At 44.4% G+C, this 17,780-nt stretch overlaps 1 protein-coding gene across 4 annotated transcripts in view; it reads left to right on the top strand.

Moving 5' to 3' along the window:
* The first annotated feature begins 4,968 nt into the window (after positions 1–4,968).
* The window catches only part of ZNF827 (zinc finger protein 827), a 147,428-nt gene continuing 134,616 nt past the window's right edge, over positions 4,969–17,780 (top strand). For all 4 annotated transcript variants that reach the window (XM_016164055.2, XM_016164054.2, XM_016164057.2 and 1 more), the window contains exon 1: positions 4,969–5,512. In XM_016164055.2, the coding sequence (XP_016019541.2) occupies positions 5,470–5,512 (43 nt within the window). In that variant the 5' untranslated portion in view covers positions 4,969–5,469. The remainder of the gene's footprint in view (positions 5,513–17,780) is intronic.

The raw sequence follows: 17,780 nt of genomic DNA, 5'->3' as shown, positions 1-17,780 counted from the left end.
TTGGAGGCTAGAGGAGGCTTGGTCCCTCTGTGCACAGTAACCAGCCTCTCCATACGACTGGGCGACCTGATTCCACAGGACTTGGTGAACGCCTGCTTCTCCTCTGTGTTGTCATTTTATTTGTCAACTGAACTATGCTAAGGGATACCTAGATAGCTGACAAATGGTATTTCAGGGTGTGTCTGTGAAGGTGTTTGCAGAAAAAGGTTAGCATTCAAATCCCTAGACTGAGTAGAGAAGACCCCCCACCAGCGCGGGCGGGCAGCATCCAGTCCACCAAGGGCCCGCATGGAATGCAGGGGCAGCGGGTCAGTGAATTCGCTCTCCCCGACTGAGCTGAGACATCCCCCTTCTCCTGACCTCGGCCATTGGAGCTCTTGGTTCTCAGGCTTTCGGGTGCAGACCTGGACTGACACCACTGGCTCCCCAATTCTCGGACCTTCAGACTTGGACTGAATCACACCACTGGCTTTCCTAGTTTCCTAACCTGCGGATGGCAGATCAGGGGACTTCTTGGCTTCCATAACTCACGAACCAGTACCTATAATTAATTAACTAATTAATTAATTATATGTTGGTTCTGTTTCTCCGGAGAATCCTGACACTCTGTGCATCTCATAAGGAATCTCATCAGAAGAGCCAATCTTTGGGCACACAAAACCAGCTCTCAGCTCCTGAAGCTAAGTGGGCTTCATTTTATGAGAAGTGTAATCATATTTACAATGGATTCCAAGACCGCTAGTAAAACACCCATAGAAGCTAATTTTTCTCTTTAACTGCATCTCAATTAACTTCTAGGGCAGTGGTTCTCAAGGCTTTTGAAATCAGGACTCCTTCATACCCTTAAAAGTTATTAAGGGCCCCAGAGAACTTTTGTTTATGTGGGTTATGTCTTGTTATGTACTATATTCCACATTAGCACTGTGGAATTTTTTAAATATTTATTTATTCGTTCATATATAAATAGTTATAATAAACACAATACAAGTTAATACATTCTTGTGAAAAATAAGTATATTTTTTGAAACAAAAATATTTAGTGAGAAGAGTGACATCATTTTACATTTCTGCAAATGTCTATAATGTCTGGATTACTAGGAAACAGCTAGATTCTCATTATCTACTCTGCATTCGATCAGTCGTGATATGTTGCTTTGGTTAAAGACATACGTGAAAAATCAAGCCACGCACAGATAAGTGGTTGAAGGAAGGGAGGAATATTTTAATATCCTTTTCAGATTATTATGGATACTCTTTGACACTACACCAAAATTCGATGACTAGGAGTTTCTTAAAAGTTATTGATATGTGGACTCTGAAACCATATCTATGAACTTTTTATATTCTTACATTAAAATCCATTAATCTGTCTTGTACTTTGAATAGATCTTTTCTTATAGCATGATTTTGTAGCATCGTGTATCGGTCATTTGGAAAAGACTGGTTCCCTGAGTTATGCCGTTCTGAAATGTTGACACAGTATCAGAAAGTCACATTCATTAATATCACCATGAATCTCATCAGAAAAGTCTTTCGGTATTAGGAAGCTTTTAAGCGTATAGTGATGAATACAAGTTATCTAAAATTCTAGTTTTTTCATTTGTAACTGCAAATATTACTACTGCCCCCCAATACCATGGATTGTTTTTTCTCAATGTTACAGGTTCACTTCATTCATTTTTTTTTTGAGAATTACCTAAGTCTGAGGAACCACAATTTGTCCATTAGTCATTCTTTCAAGTGAAAATGATATTTCATTAAAAAGCAGCTCTATCAAACAATTCACGAATGATTTTTCCCTGAGGCAGCTGGGACTTCAGCATGTGGCAGTAACACTTGATACGTACCTACCGTTTTGTCACAAAGAATATTTAAAGGTCTTGTCCTCAAGAGTTAAGGTTTAATAAAGCTAATAATGTTTGCGTCTTCATGGAGGACATTCATAATGAACCTTCCCTTTTGTAAAATTTCCTTTTCCCCTAAGTGCATGGTGGTGGGGAAGAAGCTACATTTTGTGCCACTACCTTGATTCAAGCAAAGATACCGGCATTTTGTTCCCACTGCTTTTGCATCATCAGTGTAAATGTCAACACAGATAAAAGGGCGAATAACATCATAGTGCTATTGTGAGAATAGTTTTGACCTCGAGGCCCCCTCTACAGACCACATGCCATCCTAGGAGAAGTGCTCCCTCTGTCTGCCTACCTTTGACAATACTCGGGCCAGGATAGAATTGACTCCTGTGAGGGTGAACATTGATGAAACGTCTTCGAGAATGCGTAATTTTGAGAAAATTACTACAAATTATTAAGGTGAAATATGCTTTTAAAAGTTCGGGCTGTGGGAATGAATCAAATTGAATATTCCAGTGTGATGACTATTGTTAACAGTAATCTAAGTTCATGGTTCACGGGTACGTGCATCCAAAAGGCACAGGTCCCCCCAAGTTATTTATTCATTCGATTTTGAAATCCATTGTAGCAACCTCCAGCTATTTATCTTTCTACTATTTTAGGTTAGTCTAACATTAAAATTAGTTTGTGTTCCCTGAATATATAGCAACTGAGGGCCAGGTGGCAGTGCTCTTGAAGTATGCTTTGTACCAAGCTGAGATTAAACAGAAATTGTTCTGTCCATATTTCCATTTTCTATTGTCGTGTACTATTTCAAATGATTTTTGGAAAGAGCTATGGAGAGGTATGAATAAATTCAATTTAATAATGCTTTTGGCTGTTGATAAAATACCTGTATAATTAAAAGTTGACAGCATTTGCCTGTAAGCCTTTAAAAGGTCACAGGAAATATACTCTACTTTGAGGAAAGGCCTAAAGTATGTTTTCAATTATAGTATACTAAGCATTGTAAAGAGTCATAGCAATTCAGGAAAAGGGGTGTTGTGTCTACATAGAGGAATAGTCTTCCATATCCTAGCCAAAGCTTCGGGGAGCAGTGGTGAAGTGTTGTGACCATTCCGTTTACCCTGTGTTAGGCTTAAGGCTCCTACACACTCAGAGCAATGAGTCTACTTGGAATGGATGGGCTCCGATATATCATTCATCTCAAGTCCAAAGCTACTGACAATATCGAAGCAATGGCAAGTTGAGTTTGATCCGAGTTGAAAAATAGTCCTATTTCAAATTATGACACAGGGAAAAGTTAACTACCAGTTTACTTAAGCCAACATTCAAGGAAGAATTGTTTTAAGGATGATGCCCCATTTTAAACCTGACTGATCTGTTTTAGTTTTAGATTGATTTCAAGTAGGTGTTTCAAACCCTGCTTCAGATAGCACTACCCGTCATTGGAAAGCTAGCTCTTTCAGCAGAGTTAGCAGAGAGGGTGTCATCCTGAGATTTCATTAATCAATGAAAAACATCTTTTGGGAGATGCAACACTCTTTAAGCTCCTCTAATAAAAATGTGCAATATACAGCCTTACAGTTATTTTTGAAGGGGTACATAGGGATTTAACCCCCAAGGCTGTCTTTAACACCATTTGAGTTCTGAGAATTGTCGGAACCTCAAAGAGACATTAGCTACCACGTAAGCTTATATGGTGTCATTTTAATGTTTTGTTTCTTCACCGTACCTCTACCTTCTTTGATGAAAAAGTGTATTTTAAAATTGGTAAGAAAATATTTAACATAATAAGATGATGAGTCAGTTTTTAAAAAGCTAAAAAGGGAAGATGTAGTTAAATAATGTACCTTTTTTATTTTTTAGCTACATCTGACTCATGACATGTAATGTATTCTGCTGAAGTTCAAAGTTGCCTTTTACAAAGCGAGTTTTATGAAACAACTCTTCTTCAGACCATTTTTACTTCAATTATAGTAGCAGGTTTTGGAGTTTAAATCATTAACAACCTCTGAGTGAACTTTTATCCAAATGACTCCAAGTCACAAAGAGAACAGTCTTCTTTCACCAAATACCTTTTGTGCTAGAGTGAGACCCATCCTTTTCTATTTTTCCCCTTTATGTCTGTCTTTGAAGAAAGATGTGTGATTTGTAAAGTAATGAAAGTATGTATCAGTTAATGAAAACTGCTATATTGGGCTCATAATGCAAACTGGAATTGCTTCAGTGTAAGCTTCATGTATCTGGATTATAACAGGGGAAAAAGTAAATTTCAGAAGTCAGGATTGCTGTGTGCACTGTAGGAGTATCATGTGCAGTTGAATCAACCATCAGGGGTGACCTAATCTTATTTTTCCCCTTTGGTCAAGGAGCTGTAATATTCATTTAGGCAGTATTTTTGTTTTAACTCCACTGGACACTCCAAAACCGGGCACTCATAACATCAACTTACTTATCGATTTCACCATATGTTATCTTTCTACTAAAACAATAAAATAAAATAAAATTTCTTGAAATGTTTTTGGAGTGCGTGGGAGACTGTAACCTCCATCACTTAAGGTAATGGGGTAAGAAAGTCATTTTTTTTTTAGGGACAAAAGCCTGAAGAATTTTGTGCAGAAAAAAAAAATGTAGCTCAATAAACAAAAAAAAAAAGTTAAGAGAAAAAATCTATTTCCTTTGTAAAAATCAGTAAGAATAATGAACCAATCGTTGTGTAAAGAGTGGGAAAAACTTTCCCCCCCCCCCCTCGATTTGGCGAATAGCGGGATAAATTCGAAGAAGTCCATCCCACCCCCGCACGCGCGCCCCCCATTCTTCCCAGACCGAGCGGTTGCAAATCCCAGGCTGAGTCCGCCCTGGGAGCCTTAGGGCACCTTCCTCTTTGCTCTGTGTGTGTGTGTGTGTGTGTGTGTGTGTGTGTGTGTGTGTGTATGTGCGCGCGCGCGCGCGTGTGCGCGTGTGTGTCTAGCTCTCGCTCTTTCCCTCAGTCTGTGCCTCTGTCTGTGTGTGTGTGTGTGTGTGTGTGTGTGTGTGACAGAGAGAGAGAGAGAGAGAGAGAGAGAGAGAGAGCGCGAGCGCGCGAGAGGAGAGAGAGAGAGAGAGAGAGAGAGAGCGAGAAAGAGAGAGAGAGCGAGCGAGAGCGAGCGAGCTGCGAGCTGTGCCGCCGCCGCCGCTGCCCTTTGATCCCGACATTAGTGTTAGGGGCTCGGAGACACAGCGCGCGGCCATAGACACCGCCGCACCGGCGCTCATTTATTTATACCTCCCATCACACACGCGAGCACAGGACACACACACACACACACTCGCACCTATTAGATCCGTTTCCATTGAAGAATATTACGCTCGGGGGACAAGCCAGGTGCACGACCAAAAATTAAAAAAAAAAAAAAAAGGAAAAAAAAAAGAAAGGAAAGAAAAGAAGAAAACCCCTCTTCTGGCTCCAGGAAACAAGCTTCAACCCATTGCACACACCGGAGAGAAGGGGTTTCCCCCTGCCCGCCCGCCCCCCAACTACCTCCCGCTCCTGCCAGTGTCTGCCTCTCTGCCCCCACGGGGGTTTATTTGATCTCACATTAACCAAGGAGGAGAATGTGAGAAAAGGGGGAAAATGCCCAGGAGGAAGCAGGAGCAGCCCAAGCGCCTTCCCTCACGTAAGTCATCCCTTCCCCGCCGCCTCTCGTGCCATTTTCTCGCCCTCCCTCTCCTCTTTCCCCTCCGCAGCCTCCTCCGTTGTCTTCTGCATTAGTTTAGGGTTACAGAGGTGAAACTGACAAAGACACAGCCCGGGTTACTCCTCGTTTAGGTCTATGCCGAGGCAGCCATGTTGGTGATGATCAGCCCCGTGCCCTTTCTATTCTCTCTCTCTCTTTTTCTTTCTTTCTCGCGCCCCCCCTCCTCTTTTTTTTTCCTTGAGATCGGGCTTTTCCCCCCCTTTCCTTCCCCCTCCCCCTCCCCCTCCTCACTCCGGTTGCTGGGGGAGGGGGCAGGAGGAGGGAGGAGGGGAGTAGTGTGGATGCCGGCGTTTTTTTTTTTTTAAATCGGGGGGTGGGGGGGGGAGGTGGGAGAGGTTGGAATCTTAAAAAAAAAAAAAAAAAGAAAGAAAAAAAAAATTCCTTGCGGATCCCAGCGCCGGAGGGCGCGGGGGTCGGGGCGCGCGGCGGGCCGGGGGCCGTGACATGGCGCTGGGGGTGTCGGGGCGAGGGCACGGGATCCGGGGAGAGGTCCGTCTCCGGCTAAAGGTTGCGCCGGGGTTGGTCGGCCCCGGGGCCGCCGGCGGCAGGAGCAGGAGGCGGCGGCGGCGGAGGAGGGGAGTCGGGGGCGGGCGAGGCGGGAGCGGCCGGGGAGGGTGTGGGGGCGCCGCACACAAACACTCGGGTACACACGCGCCGCGGGGCGGCCGCGGCCGGGGCGAGGGGGCGCGCCGGGGCGCGGGGCGGCCGGGCGGGGGGCGAGGCCGGGCAGCGGCGGGCGGATGTGGGGTGCGGGAGCTGCGCCGAGGCGGAGGCAGGAGGCAGGGCGGCTCGCGGCGCGCGAGGTCCCTGCAGAGCGGAGGGGAGGGAGGAGCAGGGCTCCTGGCCGCAATAAAATGCGGGGTCAGTCGGAGCAGACGGAGCCTGGCGAGACTCGGGCACTCGGACCCCCCTCCCCGGCGAGCCGGAGCAGAGTCCAGGACTAAAGTGCATCACAGCCCTCCCCGGCTGCAGCCACACACGCCAACTGGAGACACACGCCCGCCGGCACGGCCCGGTCCCCTTCCCCTCCTCCACCCGCGCCCCGGCCCCTCTCCGCCCTCCCTCCGGCTTCTCTTTGCGAGACTCCGAACTTTTCCCCCACTCCCTCTCCGGCTCCCCCCCACCCCCCGTCTTTCTCCGCTTTGAGTGTTCTGAGATGCTGCTAGAGCTAAAAGTGAAGGAGAAAGAAGCGACTAAAAATATCCCCCGGGGCCGCCCGGCTCCTTGAATGCGGGGAGGAGGGGGCAGGGGAGAAGGCGTGGGGCGGGGTGACGGGGAGGAGGGGACGCCCGAGGCGCCGGAGGGAGGGGTCGGGGGAGACGGAGGGTCAATTTCTCTCCTCTCCCCCCCGCACTGCTCCCCTCTCCCGGCGGTTTGGCGCTGCTCGGAGCCCGATCCTGCAAAACCCGGGCTGGGGGCGGGAGCGGAGCCTGAGCGCCCGCCCGCCTGGGTGTCAGGCCGACGTGGTCGGTCACCTGAAGTTCACGGAGGGTGGGGGAAGGGTTAAGGTTATGGTGTCTCGGGCTTGGGTTGTGTGTGAGCGTGTGCGTTTCCGCTGCAGACAGGCAGCGCGATCGATCTCCCCCTCGCGAAATATCCGTGGCGGTGTCTGCCCGGGGGACGGGCAGGGGGCGCGAGTGGCTCGGGCCGGGCGCCCCCGCGGCTGCGTGTCACCCGGGCCGCGGCCAAAGTGGCGAGCAAGGGCACTTGCAGGCAGCCCTCTCTGCAAACATTCCTCTTTCTTTCCCCTTCCCGGTACGCAGGAGTCGACGCACAGGGCTTGGGTTGTGCTTTTTTTTTTTTTTCCCCTTCCTTAAAAAAAAAAAAAAAAAAAAAAATGCCCCTGTGCAGTCCTTTCTTCGCCTGCCCGCTAGAGGTTCTGAGGATAATATCACATATGTAATATATATGCACATAAAATCACTCGCAGGCGGCTGCGTGTGTAGGGAAATTTTGCGCGAGGAAAGAGAAGGCGGCGGAGTCGGGGAGGGCGAGTTGGGAGGCTCCGCGCTGCGATTCACAGAAAACTCGCAGCAGTTGGTGGCAGAGTGTGTGCGTGCACATGGCCGGCCGGCCACAGTTCCAGCTCTTTTCTTCGGGGGCGTGGGGCGGGGGGGGGGGGAGGGAGAGAAGGCAGGATTTCTGGCGGGGTCGCGGGGAGGCTGGCCCTGCCTGGGACAAAATGGGCTTCAGTGTTCTCTGCGAACTTGCCCTTAGATGGCAACTTTGGGAGCCGATGAGCTTGTGTGCGAAAACCAGGGCGGTGAGGTTATTTGGTCATTTTCCTTTCTTCTCCTCTCCCCCTGCTTAAAAAAAAAAAAAAAAAATGTTGGCGGGGTTAGAGGCAGGGTAGGAGAGGAGAAGGGATTTATCTGTTTCGGTTGTGACGGAGATGGACCGCCTTCTCTCTCCCGTGGTGTGTAGCGCTTTCGGGCAGCTGCTGCCTGCCCTGCTGGTGACCTTGACCCTGACCTCGTGCGACTACCCTCTCCGTCTGAGAGGAAATTCAGGCTCCATTTTAGCTCGTGTGCTTGGTGGACCTTTCCTGCGCGCTGGTGCCTGGTGATTAAGTTATATTTTGAGAGTGGGCTCTCCCACCCTGTTCTCTAATTGGATACTGTTATGCATTCACTTAAAAAAAAAAAGAAAAAAAAACAACTCCCTCTTCTAGTCACATAAAGCCACTTTTACTGAAGTAAGAAGCAATTACCTTTTGGAAACACTGTAAATGTCCCTCCAGTTTTTAAAGGGAAGCCTAATTTGAGAAGCTTTGCCACTTACCTTTGCATTGAATGGAGTTTTGTGAATGTGTGCTGCCTGTTCTAAGCATGGTTTACACATGTTTTATAAGGAATTTGCATTGGGATTAATTTCTGGGCAAATGGAGTATTTTGCAATTCAGACGCAGTAACCCAAGGCTTACTAAGTGCTGAGTGAGTCTTGAAGAAATTTGCAGTGGTGTGGAGATGTAACAAATATTGACTTTTGTAAAATTAGTGTTAATTGGTATTTAATGTGGAATATAATTGTAGTCCTGAGTCCCAATTTTAATGCTAAATTCTTTATCGTTTTTTTATGTGTGGGGGAAAGATTTTTGGTTCCCTGGAGAATGTTTTGTATCAGTTAAAATATAGTTAGTCTGGGGATTAAAGTTGCCTTAATAGAAGTCATCCCAGGGTTTTAAGAGGTGATCTTGGGGCAGGGTAAGAGAGGAGTAAGGTGGGGGAAGTTGGTTTTGAAACCCAAAAGCCCTTCTGTGGAGATACAAAATAGCCACTGACTGTCTGTGTAAGGTTTTTAAGAATCTAGAGAACCATAAAAAGAAGTTCAAAGTAGAATACAAAAAAAGAAACTTGTGAAAACCCTCTAGAAAATTTGTAATGCTTTCCCTTTTGTTTTAGGTCATCCTCGCCTTCCCCCTCCCCGCCCCTCTGCGCTTCCCATAAACGATTGCTACTAATAGACTCTATATGTTGAATTTTTTTTTTCTGTTATTAAATAGAAAACTAGCCAGGCACAGCGTGGATGTCCTAAGGCCACAGTCCTCCCACTCCACAGCGCAGACACTGGGGAACCTGGAAGTTTCACCCTCGAGTAGATCAGTCCTGGAAATCCAGACTGGCACTTGGTATTATCTGATACCAAGTCTGGGGTGAGCTTTGGCCTCTGGCACGGAGTCTCAGCAATTCCCCAGGCTGGGCTTCGGCCTGCTAAGGTTTCCTAGCTCCTTCTGTTCAACTAGACACCCCTGGGACTGTTCAGAACTGAATTAGCTTTGGGGATGGGCGAGCCTTTAACCTGACACTACTAACCTAAGCGTTAGATTTCTGATTTAAAATTCTACACAGTTATTTCCTCCTGGGTCTCTGAAAAGAGAGAGAGCAAGAGAGCGAGAGAGAGGGAGAGAGAGAGAGAAGTGTTATATGGGACTCATACATATGCCAAAAAAAAAAAAAAAAGGCCTGTCCTATAGTGTTGAATGGTGATCCTACTGGCTACAAATCAAAAAGAAATTCTATACTAGCTTTCAGAGGTGACCCCCAACAAAGGTTGTTAAACCTAAATTATTTTTGAGAAGTGGCTTTTACAATTATTGCTCAAAATAAAGCCTTTATTTCTTGGCCTAAAGCAATCATTGTCACTTGGGGATTTAGCTATGACTACTGCTGTGGATGGCTCTTTTACAAAAGTTCTTTCCATGAAGAAGGTGCAATACCATGTTCGAAAATAAATAAATAAATAAATAAATAAATAAATAAATAAAGCAAGCCCCAGAGATTCTTGAAGCTCTACCATGTACTTATGTATAGCAGACTCCCAAACCGTACGGCTTTAAAGAGTTAGTCTAAGAACGAGGAAGAGAGGAAAGCCGATACTGTCTGTGACTGTTGGCCTAGCCAGGCCTGGGCTAAGCGTGTTAGGAACATTATTCCGCTGGGGGGAAGGATAAAGAAGGGCTTTCTCCTGTGTTTGTTGCATCTGTAAATCCTTTTCCATTGGTCCCATCAGCACTTTTAAGGTTTCTTCTTTAGCTTCAACCTACCCAGAAACATGTTTAGATCCTGTTATATTTATCATTGGAAATCTGCCCCATGCCTGTTCCCAAGGGGAAGCACAAAGGAAAAGTTAAGAAAACAGTTGTTTTGTTATTCTAGTATTTTCATTGTTTACTCAGTTGCGGGTCAAGACCAGAACAGGTTATTTATTGTGCTCTTCATTAACAAAACTTTAAGAATTCTCTCTTGCTTTCTAGTAAAATTGGGAAGCAAAATGATGGACCAGCAACAGGATCTGTTATTTTTTATATTTTTAAGAGTCTTTATATGTCTCCTGAAAGAGGAAGAGTAGAAGATTTAATTCTTATGAATTTTTTTTCAGTGACCAGGCAATACCTCCTGACCATGACAAGAACCACAGGGAAACATTTCGAGTCCAAAGTAGTAAAATATTTCACTGCTCCTGTCAGCCAGAGCTAATGATTCTGAGGTGCCACACAGCAGGCTAGGCGTATACTGGGCAATAATGACTATTTGTTCTCCTAAAAGAAATCCCTATATTCCTAACGCAGTACGTAGGGTCCACTGAGCTTTCCTGTTAAAATCAGAAAGCTCAAAATCACATTCCTTCTAATGCTTCAAAATAGTTTCTAATAAAAAGAATTGATTTTTAATTTATCTACGTGCTGCCATCTCGCTCTGGGGATGACATAGCTGGCATGAGTTGACAAGCCTCCTGCGCAAAGTGCTGATAAATCATGCCGGAGAAGTATAAGCTGTACAGCTCTCGGCCGTGGTTACAGCTCGCTGTGCATTTGAAGTTTTAGAGCCTTTAGGCCAACATTAGAAGAGTTTCAAGAGAGATGGGGGACAATCTCCGTCTCATAAGGCTTATAAAATTAGAGAGACAAAAGTCATGGAAACACCCAGGGGACAGCGTTGTGTTGGTGGGGTAACCAGGCAGGTTTCTCCTGGGGTCAAACGCTGGTTTCGAATACAAGGAATCCTGCTCATGTGAAGATGTTTATGCAGGAAAGATTGGATTAGACATGTATGGTGCCCGGCTGGGTTGCTCAACTAGTTTATTTAGTCATCCCAGTTAGTTTGGGTTCAGATCCTATCTGTATGAGTTCAGTTAGTTTCACCCAAGGGAAAAACTCATCCAGCATCATTAACTCTGGTCGTTTATATGCAAAGTGGTATCTTTGGACTCGAAGATGATACGGTGTGAAGGGAATGATGGTGGAGCCCAAGTTGCCACAGTGTAAAAAGTGCCTGTGGTCTCTGGGACTAGTGGGTAATGAATGCTCTCTGAGAAAGCTAAAGGGCAGTTTGTTCCTGAGGGCAGTTTATTCCCAGGTATCCTTCAGTCTTCCTTGAAGGTGCCTTGTCCCTCCCTCATTCTTCCTTTTAAAATATCTGCAAGAGTCTCAGGAAAGGAGGACAGCAAAACAAACAAAACAGGCTGGGGCTGATCTCTCCATTCTGAGTGATGGATTAGTAATTTTCTATAATTTAATCAGACTGATTGCAGAATGAGATAATGAGAGTGTGACCTATAAAATAGGACTTGGGGGGGGGCATTAAAAGCTTTCTAGCACAAGATTTTTCAAGACCTTAGGCTTTGGGGTAAAAGAATAGATTTTGAGTGTTATCGGAAAGAAATCCAGACCAGGCCTAGTTATGGTAAGACGTGGGGTTTCCCCCCGCCCATCAGATTTCATTACTATTCTGGCTAAGTTAAAGTACTCAAGAATCACATTTTAGAGATATAGATTGTAAATGAAGATTCCGGGTCCTATTTCTGACGTATTCTTTTCTGTTTCCTACTTTGCTAGGTGTAACTCGGTAATTCATACCACCTAGGGCCAAGTGCACAAAATATTTTATGCTTCATGGTAGCTGAAATGTCTTTGGTTTGTTGTATTTCATAAGAAACTGATGCGTAAAGCATAGACCTGAGAACTAGCTAAGAGTACTTGATGGGCTGAAGTTTCTAGCTGCCTTCCCCCTCCTTTTCAGGAGCAGTTTAGTGTTTCTGTCTTCTGTCTGTAAATTACATTTTTTTACGATATTAGAGAATAGTTTGTGACTAGGTGCTGAAGCAGGGGCCTCTCAGATGACTCTTATCATTCCCCGAGGACCTACCTAGGGATAGAATTGCTGTAGTTACAAGGTAGTTTCATAAATTAAAATCAGACTTTGGCTTGATACTAATCTTTAGCTGCATAGGTGCATATTGCTGTTTATTTTATAAAAGTCAGCTTCACTGCATACACACACAGACACACACACAGAGGCTGCACTGTAGCTAATTTTATAAAATGTACAGTGATACACGCCCACGGTGTGAGATCAGCATGTGGCCTTTAGCAACTCTGCTTTTCACAAACTGACCCAGGGTTGTATTAAATGCAGCAGATTCTGTGTGCCTAAAAAGGATATTGTTTCCAGCCGTCCATTCCCTTATTAAAAACCAAGCTCCACCACGGAAGTTCTGCTTCTAGAGTTCTTAAAGGACTAAGGCTTAGGTACTCTTTGCTACTGTTTTTAAGAAAGTCCAAATCCAGCCAGGTTTTGTCTACCAACAAGGAAGAAATACATGTACTCTCTCTGAGGCTTGGGCCTGAAAAAGCTGACCCTAAAATAATATCTTATTTCTCTATCTTTCTTGTAATTTCTACATGGGTCAGAAAAGTTGTTAGAACCCATTAGAAGTGTGGTGTGAAGGAAAAAGACAAAGAGTGAGAGAGAGAGAGATGCGATCTCAGGGCGAACCGTTTCAAGCACTCTGAAGAAGCTGGCCGTCGCGGGGGACCGGAGAAGGCCGGGGGGAAACAGCCTTTCGCACGGGCAGCAGCATTCTGCCCACCTGAGCTTCTGAAACAAGCGCCTGCGCTTGTGGAAGGCGATAGATTTTTCTAAGCTTATATAGTGCTAGTGTCCTAGGTGGTCGGATGGTGTGTTTTTTTCAAAAGCTTTTGTTGCTGTTTTGTAATGAGAGGGAGAAAATCATCATGTGACTTTGCCCTCTCTTCACCATGTCTGCTGTATATGGTCTGACTTAAGTGAAAACAGAGACCACATGCTTTTTAAGTTCGTAGTGTAGTGGTCAAGGGTACAGACTGTTCAGATTCCAGCTCTGCCACTAACCAGCTGTGTGACCTTGAGCAAATTATGTACCTCCCTGTCCTCTGTCGTCCTCATCTTTCAATAGTGTTTCTACATCATGGAGTTATAGTGAGGATTAATTGAATACTTATGTAAATCTCGATATTATATACTCACACAAACCATGCCTGGTTACTGCCTGTTGCATTGAAAGAGCTCAAGAAGAAGTAGCTATTATTAAGCGTATGAAATAGGTTTCCATCTGCTTAGGCTGTGATTAGGCTACGGGCATTTCTGACCGAGAACTTTCTGGTGATTTGTGTTTTAAATTTTTAAAAATTTTCCATATAGGTCATTAAAGTGATGACTAATAATATGATCTGGTAAAATTCTTTTATAAGGCTTTTATAATAGGGTTTTATTCATACTTGTTACGTAGGCCAACAATATTACTTTAGACTTTTACCATAGAAACATGTTCTTCTGTGTATATGATTTGACCTGAATTATACCTGAATTGTATAATAATCATGTGACTTATGGCTGGCTTTTACTGTAAAGTGAGGGTAGAAGATCCATGTTCACACTTATAATGAGATTCAAATGAGGGACTAGGTGTTTAATAAATGTTTTCATTTATTCGACAGTCGGCCCACTGATTAAAATTACCCAGGGGAAATTTATATTGGTTTTTTCATGTGTTACACAGGTAATACTTGAAATTTTGCATGAGAGGGAAAAAGGCAGCGTCTGCTGTTTCCGATCGCAGAGACTCAGAACAAGAGCACACGGTCCATGGCTCTGACGTGAAGGATCGAGGTGTGCGTGTGTGCCGTGTGTGTGAGAGGTCACATAAGCGGCCACGGGCTACTACTGATGTATTTCACCCCACACAGTATGTTTAAAAACTCGAGACAACATTTGGAAATGGGTAGTTTCACATAAAAAAACCAAATTTTTAGCTTCTTTGGAAAACTTGGAAGAGCCAGCTGCCCTGGGCCCACCCACCCACATGGCAGCAATCTGCTGGTGTCGCTGGCGGCTCCCTGCTCCGGACATGTGCTCGTCAGTCTGCCGCGGTTCCGCCCGCTCTGCCGCTGCGTCCCCGTCTGCACGTGCACCTGCCCACCTCCCCCGTGTACCTTACCTTCCGGCCTCTGCAGACGTCTGGATTAGAAACTGTTCTACGTTCTCCGACATTCTGTGGTCTTCTAATTCATCACTGAGGCCAAGGCGTTGTAAACCGCACTCTGTGGCAGGGTCGAGAAGCAGTGTCGTGTCGAGATGGGGGAGCCTGGCACCAGATGCATGAGTTCCGTCCTGGCCATGACCTTGGCCAGTTACTGCCGTTTGCTGCCTGTTTCATCATCTGTAAAATGGAGCATTGTAGGTTCTTTGGGAACTGAGTGAGTTCGTAAATGTAGCTGTTTATATTTAGACTTGTGTCTGGCACATAGTATATGCACAATAAATGCCAGCCGCATTGATACACATGAGGTGTGAATTCATTTCGACTAAAGATCTCGGTAGGCTTGCTTTAACGGCCCTATGTAATTCATCGAAGACAACTATTGCTCCCTCTCAGTTTCTGATCCCCATCAGCCAACCCAGTGGATCTCAACTCTGGCTGCATATTAGAATCTCCTAGGAGATTTTACAAATGCAAACACCCCCAGAGATTTAAATTTAGTTGGCCTAGAGCGGAGCCTGGGCATGGGCATTCTTAAAAAGCCCCCATGAGTGACGCTAGTATGTGTAATCAAGGTGGAGGCCTCCTGAACTAACCGGATGTCCCACAGTGGGTTGACGCCATTTCAGCCAAAAATAAAGGTATGTGAGGTAGAGCCTGGGCATCTTATTGATGATAATTTGTTACTCTTAAATCCTAAAAATAGCTCTTGGACCTGAGTAATTGGCTCCAACTCCTCCAGGTTGGAAACGAGAGGCTCAGGAAAGAATCTGCACTAGGCAAGAGACACAGACTGTAGTCTCTGTCGCCCTTTCCCATCACGGTCATCAGTGTGTCTCACGAGCTTTGTGACCTTGGACAAGTCACTTAACCTCTCTGTACTCAGGTAGCACCATCTCGTAAAATAGATGATAGTACATTAACCAGACTGTCTATTTAGATTATGCTTCATTGTCCACGAAGCATTTTCACTGACATCGCTTGACTGCGAGACGGATAGGGAAGGGCTGGTTCTCCAACCAATTGGACAGAAGTGGAAACTGAGTCACAGAGAGGAAGAAAGGGGCTCAGGGTCACCAGTGTCAGCACCATCAAGGACTAGATGGACTGACCATCTGCTGGTCTCTGAAGGCCCATTGTGTATCTGAGGTTTGTGAAATCTTCACATGGGGTCCCACGACCGGAAGGCCCTGCCTTTACCAGCTGCGTCTCCTCTTGGACACCCTCCTTTCCAGGAGGACCCCTTAGGTGCTGATTGAGCACACTGCTCTGTGATTCGTGAAAACTTGTGTCCGCCAGTAATATTTCTTTCTCAAAGATGGATTTTGACTTCAGAGTCAGCAGAGGGTAATAGAATAGAGTCACATGCAGCGACACTCTCCGGAGTCTGAATTACATGCTCTATATGGAGAATACTGCCTTTGTATAATGGCCTAGAATTATGAGTTGTTTTCTAATCTGTGCTCGTTTGGCCCCGTTTGTTAACCCAGCAATCCTCTCTAGGTCATGAAACACAGCTGTATTTGGGAGGAAACAAAGTGTGGGACGCCCTCTGCTTTAGGAAATATTCCTGAAATGTGCATTTTGATTTCTCCCTTCTAGGGGAAAGCAGACCTCAAATGATAACTTACTGGGTTTTAATCTGAGCTTAAGAAAGCAAGAAATCAAATGATAGTGAACTGCCTTCTGACATTTATTGGAAGAGAGAAACAATAATCTAGAAGTAGGGTTTGGGTCGGCTAGACTACTTGATCATAGTTAGAAGTGTTATACACAAATGACTACTCGAATACTTGTCAGTAAGTGCGAAAATGTATACAAAAGAAAAGAAATACAAGTGTTTTAAATATTACTTAAGTGCACTCCGTAAGGCTGAAACCATAGAAATCACAGATATTAATTCTGTTTATTAATTTATTTTTAAAAAGCTATACAGACTTTTGATGACTAAAGTAGTTCACACTTATAAATAATGAAAGCTACGTAGGAATATTTAAAGTAAAATTAGAACTATCTTTCTCTAACTTCCACACCACTGTTCATCAATAAGCAACCTTTAAAACTCAGCCTTCCTTTGAGGAACGGGTGTAGTTCGGCAGACTTGCCTGAGTTAATTTAAGTTCTGAATTCAGAACCAGGGTGGCGACATTGGTTTTGTAAACTGATTAGATCACATGTATAATTGGGTGCCCTGATTTGAAGGGAGAGATTGCTGAAGTACTCTCCGAAAGGGAGGCAACTAGAATGTTGTGGGCTCTTGGAAATCATCATAGGAGGAATTAATGATGGAGGCAATCAGAGTACTTAATTGGAAGATAAAAGCGAGGATGGGTAAAAATCATGCACGGTAAAGTAACTACATTCAGGTATATGAAGTTCTGTGGGGTGAAAAAGGAAGTAAACGTCTTCTGAATTGTCATTCATGCTAAATTCTTATTCATCAATTTGTTCATTGATTCATCAGTTCATTCATGCATCAGTAACTGAGTGCTTCTGTGCCAGGGATTAGGGATCTGTAGAGCTGCTCTCAGGGAGCTCAGAGACAAGTGGGTGGAAAAAGAGATGGAAACAAATAATTAAAATTCAGCTTGAAAAGTATTTTCGTAGATGTATGATTGCCGAACAGAAGACAGAGAATAGGACCAGTGTGGTACAGGTTATAGGAAAGATAACTTCGATTTATTAAGATAAAGGCTTCTTGAATAAATAAAATTGCTCCAGAATGATACCGAAGATCTTGTGTTCAACCACTTGTGAGGGCTGAGGTTTTTAAGGACTATGAGTAATGAGGAGTGAGATGGGGAGGAGAAATGTTGAATTCTAAAATTGTTTGTTATCATGAAAATGAGTTCTATAAAGTAAATGCTGCCTTGCTTGGTCTCTATTGTAAAACAGGGAATCTGTTCCTACAGTAGGGGAAACATTTCCGTATAGTAAATCAAAAGCCTTTTGGGCATAAGAATATATGTCAGCACACACAGTGTCACATGAGAGCAGTGAGGATTCGATCGTTGATCGGCTGAGAGTCGTAGTCTCTACTTGATGCTCATTCATTAAGAAATTTTAAGCACTTATCTGGCTCCCGGAAATTGTACAGATAGAATGCGGCCTCTGCTGACTGTTCTTTTCAAATGTTGACACAAAACAACCACAGAGGATAAGTATAAATCAATATGCTAACAAGTGTGAGACAATATATGATATGAATTAGATGTGTAAATGTTTGAGGAAACTCAGAGTAAGAGTGATGAGTAAAATATTCTAGGAGAGGAGTGATAATTATTAACTATAAACATTTTTATAAAAATACCTTTCCCAAATAGTTAGTGAGAAGAATGTCATTATTTTATATTTTTGCAAATCTCTTTAATGTCTGGCTTAATAGAGGGTA

Source organism: Rousettus aegyptiacus, unplaced genomic scaffold, assembly GCF_014176215.1.
Source record: "Rousettus aegyptiacus isolate mRouAeg1 unplaced genomic scaffold, mRouAeg1.p scaffold_m13_p_16, whole genome shotgun sequence".
Lineage (NCBI taxonomy): Eukaryota > Metazoa > Chordata > Mammalia > Chiroptera > Pteropodidae > Rousettus > Rousettus aegyptiacus.
The sequence above is the reverse complement of the archived record's forward strand: the minus strand, read 5'-3'. Positions and strand labels throughout refer to the sequence as shown.